Here is a 13389-nt window from a genome sequence, read left to right as displayed (position 1 = left end):
CTACGGCACATTCCATTCTCTAATTTCCTTAGTTCCTTGGCCTGTATAACATCACCACACAGGTGTGTAAATGCGGTCCTTGACAATGTGTAGGACAAAAGGCCCTGACGTTTGATGACTGGTCTAAGGCGGCGAGACATGTCTGAATTGATCATCTAGAAATAAAAACACTGCACAACCCCTGTCAGCAAATACCTCACAGCAAGTTTTATTTATACATCCAAAAACAGATCAAATTATCACACTATATACAGATATTACATACAGTGTTTATACACATATTACATCATTTGTACACAAGAAAAATATACATAAAAATGTAAACCTTTGTATACAAAAAAATACCTTAGACAAATTAAACAAGGACCAATAAAAGGTGACTAGATTATTATTAGCTCATCCTATCATGTTTAAAAACAGTAATACAGTACATTCAATGAGTATAGGAATTTGTCAGCCATCTCAGATTTCAAGCGCCTACAGAGCCCCGTGGAGTTTGATCTATATCGTTGGTGGGGAGTCTAGCTGTGCAATGTCTCTAATCTCATGCTTTGTGAATACAGCAGTATCGCTTGCTTGCGCAAATTCAAGACCACTTTCCAGCCCACCTAATTCCTAGGGGCTGTACATCTAGGAGCAACAATGGGGGTGGTCAAGCAAAAGAAACAAACTTGAGTCTGCTCTGGTAATGTGTCTCTTTGGAACTGGGAGAAAGAACTAGGCCTTCAGTTGGAATCGGGGCCTGCTCAGGTCTTAAAAATGTGTGTGTGCAGTTAACGACAGCTGTTAGTAATCTGTATCCTGACAAAATGCAAGATGCCTACTAGGCGAATCTCTGGCCTCTCTCAGTCCTGTTTAGCGCAGGTCAGTGATGTGCTCCAAATCCAAACTGATTACAGGTGCTGTTATGTATATGCCTAGTACTTGCAAAGGAAAAAAAATGGTTAAATGGTATGTAACGCTATGGTTGGATTTACTGCTACCTAGAGTGATCCAGTAGTAAATGAGGGAGAAATGTTGTGGCTTTGCACTCAGGTTGTCTCTCCATGCAATCCCAGTCTTTCAGCAGCAAATGCTTGCCAGAATGTAATAGCTATCAAAATGACTGTCTTACATAATTATAGACATTGTCTATAATTGACAGTGTACACAAACATCGATCATTCCACTTTAAATGAAGAGTTTTGATAGCCATTAAAACAAGAGAAAGGTTTCCACAAAGGTTTCCATCAAGCACCTTGCAAATGGCAAGATTTTTTTATTTTTTGTTTTACTTCATTTTCAATCCATTGCAACTCTTTAACTCACCAATAAAACCCACTGTAGAGATTTCTACCCTACAAATATATCTAATACTTAACACTGAGTATCTTTCAGTTAAAAAAATATATACCGAAACTCATGGTTTACTGCTGTAATAAGAGTTATTTAAAGCAGATAGGACAGAGTTGTCAGGTAGAGTCCATCCTCATTCCCTAACCAAACAGTTAACAGAGACCCATGCTTCATTGACCTTAATTCACCTGATAATCATTTTGTAGTACAACAGACAGTGCTATACCTCAGAAACGCTCATTGCACCTGTTTACATCAATGGTGTCACTACCACACAGACAGCTAACAGAGGGTTAAACAAGGGCCATAATTCCACATCCATATACACATCCACTGTATCCATATACACTGCTAGACTAGTGAAAGACAACGTTCTGGTCCTTTATTGGATGAGTTCTGATATTGAAGAGGACCATTCTCCCCCCCCACCCCACTGGGTTCCTGAACTAGAGAGTTTCTCTCTTAAGAGGGACCACATGCATGCATGTCCCTATTAAAACGCCATTATTTAGCAAGATCAGAGAGCACCATGGAGAGTTGCGGACAATAAAGCCCCTGGATATGGCCATTACCCTGGCAATAACAGTGACCTTTTTTTCCTTCGCTATGTGAAACTAAGTATGACCCAAGAGAAGCTTCCTGACATGGCCCCGGTTTCCCAAAAGCGTCTTTAGGCTAAGTTCATCGTTAGAACTATAGGATCCTAACAATGAACTTATAGCCTTAAGATGCTCTTGGCAAGCTGGCTCCTGTTCAGTGTTCTGTTACAGTCTATATCTCTACTCAAACAGTTTAGCCTTGATTTAGAACAAACTGTTTATGACAGAGTTATACAGGCCCCAAAATATTTCTGGTCCACATTGGTATGGATTACATAATGAAGATACAAAGTGAAGACTAACACAATACAATACACGACTGTGACCGAGTATGGCAATGTGTTTATTGCTTAACGTAACAAGATTTACCTTCAAATGTCTAATAGGCCACCCGTAAGGAGTTCCCCAAACAATGTTGAGGTCAAAAGACCTTTTACATTTGAGTAAACCGATAAAATACCAAATATATACACAATATAAAAAAAGCTGTTTAAAAGTGGTTCGGCCAAATTCTGTGTCTGTTAAGTCGTGGGAGGAGAGGAGTCTACTTCATGATATTCCACAGAGCAATTTCCTCTGTTGCTTCATAATGGGTCACACACATAGATGCCTACAAAGGATCTACCCTAGAATCTCTTTCAAAAGGTGAATGGAATGAGGAACAGATGAGGCGATGCAATGATCATAGCAAGGCAGGTTATAGTTGAAGACTGTTAGACAGGACTAAACTGACGACAGGAAAAAAAAAAACAGACCACTGATTGAGGCTTTGTCACAGAATTCTCTAGCACTGTTGCGGTCACTATGATAGGAATAATCGCTCCTAAGGTACTTCCTCCAATGTTCCTCCACGTCTGTCCATGTTTCTACTGAGCGACCTCCCTCCACACAAACGCTGCCCAACATCTCCCCCTGCTGGTGAAACCCTCGAGCGGCATTCACATCAAACCACTGGACTCTTGCATACCCTTTCAAATGGCTATAACGTCACCAAATCATTACAGTTAAGGAATATCTGAGGTTGTAGAAATTCAGATAGTATAGTGCACCGTTACCACATTTCACACTTGAAGTAGATGGAAAATGCATCGACTGTGGGTGAATGAGTGTCTAGAGTCCATGGTTTGACCGGCTTGCTCTTAGTCACTGTGTGGAAAGGGGGGTGTTGCACTGTTGGCACTTGCAGCGGTGGCACTAGCTATGGAGAAGCCAGTGGGGGGCGCCGTGGAGCTGTGACTGGGCTGCACGTCCTTGGGGATGCCACTGTGGGAGGCCAGCTGGTGGCCGAAGGCAGCGCTGAACTGAGGGAGCTGCTGCTTGGACTGGGTGGAGGTCAGGAGGTCGCGTGGTGAGGGGTCAGGGGGAGCAGTCAAGCCCGTCAGGCCACTCTGGGGGATCGCTGAGAGGGCAGCCATGGGCTGCAGGGTCACAGAGTGGGAGGTGGAGGAAGGGGGAGTGGAAAGAGAGGTGGATATGAGGTGGCCCTCAGGTCTGATGAGGTTGCCAAACTGTGTGGGGTCAGTGAGGGGCAGGTGGAGGTTGTTCCAGGAGGACTGCGGGGGGCCTGGTACCCCGCTCAGAGGGACCTCCAGAAGGAGAGGAGTCTCTGTCTGGAAGGAGGTGGCATGGGGGGAGGACATGTGATCACTGTAGGGGGACGGCACATGCTCGCTGCTGTAATGGCTGCCCTGTGGAGACGAGGTGGGCGCCTCAGGCTTGGCCAGGATGTTGGGCTGGTGTGTCCGGGGGAACGTTCGCTCTGACAGGGGGCTCTGTGCAACTGTGGGTGTGGTGAGGCTAGGCCCCGGGGGGGGGGGCTGGCCCTGGGCAGGGGGCTGCTGAGGTGACACCGCAGAAGAGAAGTGGCCCCCAGCAGAGTGCAGCAGGTTATCCTCCAGCTCCAGGCTGGAGAAGTTCTCTGGGGGGATGCGGCCGTTGAGCAGGTCTCCAATCCCACCCGGCTGGACCCCTGGCCCAGGAAACACTGCTGCCATGACCCGATGGTCCACTCCGTCTGCCTGCGCCAGCTCCGCCATGGAGGTCAGGCACACCAGGGAGTCTGGGTAGGAGCCCATCAGCCCAGCCTGCAGTGCTCGCACCAGCTCCTCAGCCTCCTCCGTGGTGGGTAGCAGCTCCCCATTTTTACCTGAGGATATACACAACTTTCTTACCCACACTCTAGGAACCTACCAAAATCTCCCTTTCTCAAGATATCAAGAAGAAATGGGAGTAAATAGTTGAGACTTCAGTTTATTCAGCAGACAAACCTGAAAGTCTTAATCTAACTGAGGTTATATAGTAGGTCAAATCTAAAAGTATAAACTAACATTCATGAATAGGACCTTGAGCAGTGAAATCCATGACAATAAGCAAATGAAGTGTACCTTCAAACAAGTCAAAGTCCTGCAGGTCGTCGGGGAGCCTGGGTAACACGTCCGAGAAGTCTTCCTGGTTAAGCTCGAGGTCGTTTGGAATGTCTGCCATGTCATTGGTGATGTCATCAGGAAGCTCATCAGTGCTCAGTTCGGGCGTCGAAGGACTCCTGCCACCAAGACAGCTTCATAAAATACAATTCCTAGTGTACACTAATAGGACTGTGCAGTCGTTTGTGACAATATATTGATACCTTTCCCTTTCAAGACAATTCGATACGCATCTAGATAGATGGGCTCCCATTTATACAGGAACCATACGTCTTAGTTTGAAACGATTCAGTGCAATTCTGTTTGACTTGAGAACAAATCGATGAGATTCGGTTCGATGCACTAACATTGGTTGCATAAAAACATTCATTATCCATTCTAAATTAAAATCTGCTGCTCCTGAGCTGGGTCTCTCTGAGCTGGGTCTCTGAGCGTGCGTGCTTGTATTAGTATCCTCGTGGGTACCGGAAATCCCTAAAAGTCCCCACAAGGATAGTAAAACAAGGAAAATGATCTCCATGTGGACATTTCTCACATCCTCATAAGGACAAAGGCTATTTTAAGCTCGGGGGCTAGGTTCAGGGTTAGGCTAAGATTGGAGGGGAAATAGGACTTTGAATGGAAATAAAATGTTAGTTCCCCACAAGGACAGTAAAACATATGCTATGTGTGTGTGTGTGTGTGTGTGTGTAAATTATGTATGTCAGGGATGGGCAACTTAGATGGGGGTGGGGGCCACAAAGAAAATCTGATCATGGGGGGCCGCAGTGGCTCACTGGTCTGCATACCAACATATGTAGTCAGAGCCGGCCCTAGACTTTTGGGGGCCCTATCTTAAGAGTTCATTTCCTGCAATTCTACACATTTTGCCATGGGCCGCAGAACATTTTTAGCAGTTTTAAAGCAAGTTTGCGGAAAATCTACACATTTTGCCATTGGGCAGAGAGAAGATTTTGCAATGTTGTAACTCATTTCCAGCCATTTTACTAATTTTGCCATGGGGCGGAGAGAAATTAGCAATTTTACAGTTCATTTCCTGCAATTCTGCACATTATGCCATAGGGTGGAGAGAAATGTTAGCAGTTTTTATATGATATCTGAGTGAGAGCCACTAACAAAATCAATGGGGGCCCCACAGTTGGTAATTCGACCATGATTACAAGTTTAGCCCCTAAAAGTCTAAGCCTCTGAGGCGAAGAGGGGTTCTACTAAGCTAACATTAGGAATTGTTTTAAGATGATCATACCATGGATCATTTAGCTATTCGATGATGAATTTTAGGACCCCTGTAGGTATAAAAAAAAGTACTTAATAAAATATTGAATTTGGCCTTTACTACTATAGCCATAAAAACTAAGTGAATAACATATTCATAAACGGCAAAACATTCCTTATGATTTATTTTTTGACTAAGGTTTTGAAGTGTCTGTCCTATATCTAGGAGATATAAGAAAGCTCAGGAATTATTATATATAATTATTTATTTTTTAAACATATTTAACCCCTTTTTTTGGGGGGGGACAAAACTACTTCCATAAAAAAAACATTTTTTTAACCGGTTCCAGGTTACCTTCATACGAGTCCCGTGGGGGTCGTAGAACAAGGCGGAGAACGTGAGAGCCTCATCTTTATACACAGTCATATTAGTTTGTAGGCCAAACAGTTCGCATGCTACAGATGTTTTTGTGAGAAGACTGATTTTCAGGATGTCTCCTGGTCGGATAAACAGCACTATAGCTCTGCCACTTTCCACCGCAGGTGTGGAAGGCTGACGTCAGTGGACGCGCTGGATTGAGATGAAGCCCATGCAAAAAACAGATCTCTACCTTTTCATGGATCACTAGTCACGTTAATAATGCCACTTTAATAATGTTCACATACCTTGCATTACTCATCTCATATGTATATACTGTATTCTATACCATCTTTGCATCTTGCCTATGCTGCTCGGTCATCGCTTATCAATCTATTTGCATCTACAGTCGTGGCCAAAAGTTGAGAATGACACAAATATTAATTTTCACAAAGTCTGCTGCCTCAGTTTGTATGACGGCAATTTGCATATACTCCAGAATGTTAGAGTGATCAGATAAATTGCAAAGTCCCTCTTCGCCATGCAAATGAACTGAATCCCCAAAAAACATTTCCACTGCATTTCAGCCCTGTCACAAAAGGACCAGCTGACATCATGTCAGTGATTGTCTCGTTAACACAGGTGTGAGTGTTGACGAGGACAAGGCTGGAGATCACTCTGTCATGCTGATTGAGTTCGAATAACAGACTGGAAGCTTCAAAAGGAGGGTGGTGCTTGTAATCATTGTTCTTCCTCTGTCAACCATGGTATACCAAGGATGCCCAACTCTCTTCCTTGAGATCTACCATCCTGTGGGTTTTCAGTCCAACCCTAATTTAACACACCTGATTCTACTTATTAGCTGCTCAACAAGACCTTAACTAGCTGAATCAGATATGTTCAATTAGGATTCGACTGAAAACCTACAGGTCACTAGATCTCCAGGAAGAGGGTTGGGCAGCCCTGATATACATGGATTGTTTAAAGCTGCAATATGTCACTTTTTGGGTGACCCGACCAAATTCACATAGAAATGTGAGTTATAGATCTGTCACTCATTGAAAGCAAGTCTAAGAAGTTGTAGGTAGATCTGTGTGCGCTATTTCTATGCTTCCTGTTCTTAAGTTTTGTTTTTGCATCTTTTACTTTCGGTTTTGTACAGCATGCTTCAAACAGCTGAAAATACAATATTTTTGGTTATTGAAAAGATATTTCACAGGGGTTTAGATGGCACAACGATCCTCTACACTTGTTTTGTCAAAAACTGCAATTAGGCAAACTATTAGAATTTTAGCAACCAGGAAATGGCGGAGCGATTTATACATAATGTAACTTTAAAGCAAAACTATTGCTGATCGTAAACCTGAATAATCAAAATAAAATATATTGTAAGCCCAGTTCAGCAGGTATAGCCAGATGAGAGCTGGTCAGCGTGCAAAGCTTGGCACAGTGCGCAGTTTGACTAGGCTACTGATATGCCTGTCAACAGTTACATGCTTAGTTCGACAATGAAGGAGAGGACGCGTCAGTTGTCACAAAAGACTACGTAGAAGAAAGTAATATGCGCAACATCAAAAAAAAGATTAATCGGAGATTCGTAACGTTTGAATGAATTTTCTGAGCGATCCATGGATTGGTATCCGTGGACCGAGGCAGTCGTACATTATCTTAAACATTTGAATCGGGGACAGATGCGTATCCTTACATTCCTAGTTAATACTAGAGCTGAGAGAGGACAAGAGAGATTAAGTGAGTGGGACAGACCTGATGCCAGCCTGGGTGGGCATGGTCAGGCTGGAGGAGGAAGGCATTCCCAAGTTCCCCTGGGGCAGAGCCGGCGGGATGGGCTTCTGGGGCCGCCATGGCCCTCTCCTCCTCTTCTTTTTGTGTTTCTTGGTGAGCGCCGGCGGTTTGCTCTTCTTCCGCGGCTTCCGCTGCTGCTGTTGCTGGTGCTGCACTCTTCTGTTACCATCCCCACGCAGGAAATTGTCCTACAGGAAAAACACATGTCCACAAGTATAGTAATATAGAGCAGATACTGTGCCATAGGTATTACAATGGCAATGCTCCAATTTACTGACTGAAGGGGAACTCACCATCTTTTTGGCATGCTCCTCACAGAGCGGTGTCTGATGCGTGATGTCAAACACAGGGATGGAGCATTGTTGTCCATCTGCAAATTTGGCTGTGCAACTGGAGAAGAGCTGCTGGGAGCGATTCAACAGAACGTCTGCAGAGAAACCGTGAAGGAAACACTCCAATGGAAAAGATAGCACACACAGTCGTGTGTCAAAAACAGGACCCATCATTTGAATCTATTCGCTAAGTTGCAATAAGACAAGTTAAAAAGCCATATTCCCCAATAAATTACAGTTTAGCCCTAAGAGTCCAGTGTGCCATGTAACTGATGTAAGGGGTTGGTGAAAAGGATACGCTGGAAGCAGTGTCGGGTGAAGGGTAGAGCTTGGCTACTGCAGGCCCGGCCCTTGGTGCTTCCAGTGCAGATTCCCGCCTCTGTCTCCTGCTGCCCCAGCGCACTGAGCAGAGAGACAGACCCACGCTCAGGACACAACCACATCAACACTTCCTCAGCTATTCACAACACAACTAGCATATCAACACTCCCTCAGAACTCCCTTAGCTCTTCAGAACACAACTATCATTACTGGGAACAGGTGCTTCTCCTGATCACGTCACCACCTGACCAGGAAAGACTCGAGTATCTAGGGCCTGGGCACTAATTATAACTTACGTCACGAATTTTGGGAGATTATCCATTGACAGATGATATTGAAGGAGACTAACCAGGCCCTAGGGAGATTTGAGTCCAGTGTTGAGTGTGGGTACCTTGACGGGGTCTGGGAGACCTTGCGCAGCTCCTGGATCAACTGGCCAGCACAGTCAGGGTCTTTACTGGCGGCATGCAGCAGGGCTTTGCGGAAGGCATAGCGGTATCTCTTCTGGCGCATGGTTGCCCTCTCCTGCCTGCACAAGTGCTTGTATTTATCCTGGAGGTACGAGCACAGCCGCGCCAGACGTGTTCTCCGAGAGCTACCAGCATCTTCATCAGAGCTGTGATGGGAAAAAATAAACAACAGTCATAGCCTATCCATGTCTGACTACAATGAGAGCCTAACTATGAGCATGTGAGAAAGCAACATACACGTCCTTTGTGTGTCCTTCCTGTAGTCTCCAGGCGTTGTGATATGGTGGAACTCTCTCGGCCTCCACGTCATCATCCTCTGCACTGTCTTCAGACCAGTCCAACCCTGAAAAGAAATATCCTGTTAGACCAGCTGGCCTCAGCAGCATAGTGTCAGATCATCTATATTACACAGACCCCATGTCCCACAACTAATAAGCCCCAAAAACTTTTTTTAAGTAATAATAGCCTTTAGTAAACTAACACTTACACTTGTCGTTTCCTACTTAGCACTGACTATGCTGATACCTACTTTGAGGTAAAAATGTACTTACTATGACTGAGATAAGTGGTTGTTCCACCTAGATATCTTAAGATGAATGCACCAACTGCAAGTCGCTCTGGATAAGAGCATCTTCTAAATTACTCAAATAGATTTTTTTCCACCCACTAATTGGTCTACTGACCAATCAAATCAGATATTTTCACATCAGATCAAAAGAACAATTAGTAGTGACATTTTTTTATCAGAATTGTGCTGCCTGTGTAAACTCTATTTAACATGGATAGGGAGAAGAGGTACCTAGATGAGGGAAAAGGTCTCCGTGCTCCTGATGTCTTTGGGCGCAGAGCTGTACCAGATGCTGTAACCTGGCCAGGCAGGCAGGGGGAGGTGAGAAGGCAGCTGGGCGCATGGCCACCATATGCCGCTGAGTGCTGTCCCAGCTACTGGATGGCAAGGGCGTGGCAGTGAACAGAGCTTTCCTGCTGAGGGGGGGACCAGAGGACTGCACCTGACTGGGAGCCGTGTTGGGGGGCAGCCCGACAGGCAGAAAGGCGGTAGTCTGAGGTGGAGCTGGCTTGCATAAAAAACCCTGCTGCTGTCCTGGGAGGACAAACGAGGGCATGGTGGAGTGCTGGGGAGGCTGGAGGAGTCCTGTCTGCTGTTTACGGGGGAGGTGAGGGTGGAGGGGTGAGGAGGGGTGCACAATGGGAAGAGGAGAGGGGCTAAAGTGCTCTAGAGGTGGTTGGAGAAAGTCAGTGTCGTGATGGTGGAGCTGGAGTTTCTGGCTGAGCACCAGCCGACTGTGTAGTTTCTTCCTGACGGCGAAGCCCTTCTGAGCAGCGCACTCTTCCCCGTTTGTGTCGTCCTCATAAAAGGCAAAAGGGTCCAGGATCTCCCCGTCTGGGAGGGGTAGGAAACGGGTACAGGGTGGAGAGGGTGGCAGCTCGTCCAGGCCGTTGGAGGCCTTCAGGGCCAGCGAGGGCACAGTTATGTTAAGAGCCACTGACTCCAGGTGAGGTCGTGAGCGCATCTCCTCCAATGTATCATGCTTCTTCTTCCGCTCCTTCTTGGGGATAAACCCAAGAACTTGGAGGTGGCTGTTACAGTATCTGTGGAACACACACACGTTTAACAAGCTGCTCACAACTATGACAGATGGGTCAATGACAAAGACCTACCGTCCTCAATGCAGAGGACAACTTTCTATTGTATCGTCACACCCACCTGCGGTCCTCAGACTTGGGGATGGGGTTGGTGCACTGTTGGCTGTTGTACTTGGCCACATATTCACATTGCTTGAAGGGGGCAGTCTTATCCTCCAGGACATGACGGATACAGAAGGCATAGCCATTGAGCCTGCGCTGCTTGCAGAGCTTTGGGCTGTATGAGCACAATGGCTTATTGTCCACCTCCGAGAAGTGGATGTGTTTGCCCTCATACATCACGTGACTCTTGTCCTTGAGAACATCAGCTGATGGGAGAGGAAGATGCCAGGGAAAACCATAAGTCTTACATCATGCACAGTAATGCAGAGACTGCCCTGAATATGCAAACAAGACAAACACAAACAGACTGGGGGTACAGAAATAAACATTTACAGCTCTCCTGACTCTATAGTCTGACTTGTTAGCAACATCACCGTGCACAATTCAGGAATCTGATCAATAATTTGTTCACGAGGTACACCAAATAGTCTACTAGCGTAAAACATGCACACATGACCGAAATAATAGGAGGATCTGTGGCATATGACTTCATGTTTGTTTAATTAGTTTTTTAACCAATGCTGTAAAGGGACATTTTTGGCTTAGGGCAATCAGTTGTAGAAAGTACTGTAATGCTTCCCCATACCTGTGGCCACAGTACATTCATGCGCACGAGGATGCAGTTAGACTGAAGTTGCCCGTTACATGCAAATAAATACAGGATGTGGAAACGCTGTCCTGTATTGTCACAATGTCATTTTCAGAATGTCACCAGTTGTTCCATTAGCTAGTTAACGTTAGATAACCTTGAATTAAATGAGGCTCTCGTAAAAATACAACTATTACCTAACTAACGTTATGATTAAAACTGAAGGAATAGCTAGCTAGCTAATACATGCACACTTCTTGAACAAATGTAATAACGTTAAGTAAACTACGTGTCTAATTATCTGCTAAACAGCTCAACAAATACTAGCTAGTTATCAAAACAAATAGTTAGCTACCATATTTACCTACTTGCTACCTATCTTACGTTAGCTAGCAACTAAGTCAGGTAACGTTAGCGAACCGAGCTAGCTAGCTAACGTTAGCTATCTAGCTAGCTACATTGCTAACGTTAGTAGCTAGTTAACTAGCTACATTCTGGCCAATTTGCACACCTCCGAAAAGTATTGGCATTGGACAACAATTACAAATGTATATGTTAACGACATACATTATCATACATAACTAGCTACCTTATACAAGTGCCACTGTAGCCTACTGTCTAGCGATATGTTGTTAGCTAACGTTAGCACATTAGTTAACATTAGCCAACTACGCTAAAAACACAAAAGTTGCGGTAGCCAGGAAACGGAAACATCAATATACACCAGAAGATGTCTATGAAATATTATGCTCCATTTTCAGCAAACTGAAATATATTTGATAGTATAAAAAGATCTTCAGACTAGGATTTCACGAGAACCAAACATACGGCAAGGGGAGGCACAGAGGCCCGTTCAAAAAGGCCTTCAAAACAAAACATTGCATGCAAGTCATCTAATCATTTTCTGTTTAGAAAAATACATTTAGGTGATTAATGAAACGTTGTGAACGTATGTATGTTATATTACAGCTCATTAACCAGCTATAATTATCATATGTTGTGTAATACAGATAACAAATCAAACGTTTCAACATTAAACAATAAGGCCTCCCAGACCTAATAATCCTAGGGCCTCGAGTAGCAAAGTCGTCCTTCTAGTCCTGCGCCATAATCGGGCTCCCCAAAAATCGAAGTCGAGGCTGTGAAGAGGCTTCACTTACCTTCAATTGGTATAGGCTATGTAGGGTATTCACTCCGGAAAGACTGTAGAAGTGCCAGAAGAATCAGCTTGCCTATTTGTGCATCTATAATCTATATTTTAGGATACTAATAATGCTCCTATTCGAATACAATATAATTGAAAATACTGATGCATGTAAATGAGGTTTATCCACAGCAAATATTAGCAGTTGGGAGCTGCTGAGGATTTTAGTTCAGTCCACAGTAGACTCCTCACAGCACCACTACAGGCACTGCGGAGACATGACAACAGTCCACTGTACAACAACAACCTCTCTACCATATTGGAAATTCAACTTTGTATTAGCTACAGCAGTGAAGAAATGCAATTTTATGTATTGCCGAGAACATGCATGGCAATGCTAATTGGAGGGTAGAGTAGCTATAGTTATGCGCTTTGAAACAAGTTACATTCCCCTACTTATATCAACCTTATTATAACACGTCACGGTTCTATCTGGCAACGGCTGATATCACAGCATTCTTTATGAATGAGTTCTCTACCCTGGCTGCAACACTGTTGCCCAATGCTGATGCAGCTAGTACCCATCACGTCTATTCCTACTAACAGCTTGTAACTATACAAAGTTATAGGGGAACACAGCTTTAATGTAATACTCCACATTAACGTATTCTTCTTTCCTTGGGAAAATAAGTCAAAGTTAGATTTTTTGTTAATTTCTCTGCTGTAGAAATTAACATTTCTGATAAGCCTGCCTTATTTGGTTTGCAATGAAATGGTGACATTCTCACCAGCTCAATTAGGCCATTACAATACATGCATTTGTGAGTGTGTGATTATAAACAAGTATTTCATGAAGGTTACAATTAAGTACATTTAATCTATTTCAACAGTGTAATAAAAATATTTGTGATCACCGATATAAACTGTGCTACATAAGACATTCCAATGTGATAGATTGTGCTGACCAATGGCTCTATTCAGCCTCTATCTCCAAAAATTAAGAAGAGTTTGTGCTTTAATATTGGATTACTAA

The 13389-nt window shown here is 44.2% G+C and overlaps 1 protein-coding gene across 1 annotated transcript; it reads right to left on the bottom strand.

Annotated features, from left to right (window-relative positions):
- Positions 1-182: 182 nt before the first annotated feature.
- ino80da (INO80 complex subunit Da) lies at positions 183-12863 on the bottom strand. The gene is made up of 10 exons (XM_014173333.3): positions 12373-12863; positions 10583-10829; positions 9656-10467; positions 9094-9199; positions 8778-9002; positions 8364-8467; positions 8027-8160; positions 7695-7921; positions 4319-4476; positions 183-4080 (listed from the first exon to the last, which is right to left on the bottom strand). The coding sequence occupies exons 2-10, from the start codon at positions 10798-10800 to the stop codon at positions 3074-3076; spliced, it is 2991 nt and encodes a 996-aa protein (XP_014028808.1). The 5' UTR covers positions 10801-10829; positions 12373-12863; the 3' UTR covers positions 183-3073.
- Positions 12864-13389: the final 526 nt, after the last annotated feature.

Source organism: Salmo salar, chromosome 25 (assembly GCF_965601325.2).
Source record: "Salmo salar chromosome 25, fSalSal1, whole genome shotgun sequence".
Lineage (NCBI taxonomy): Eukaryota > Metazoa > Chordata > Actinopteri > Salmoniformes > Salmonidae > Salmo > Salmo salar.
The sequence above is the reverse complement of the archived record's forward strand: the minus strand, read 5'-3'. Positions and strand labels throughout refer to the sequence as shown.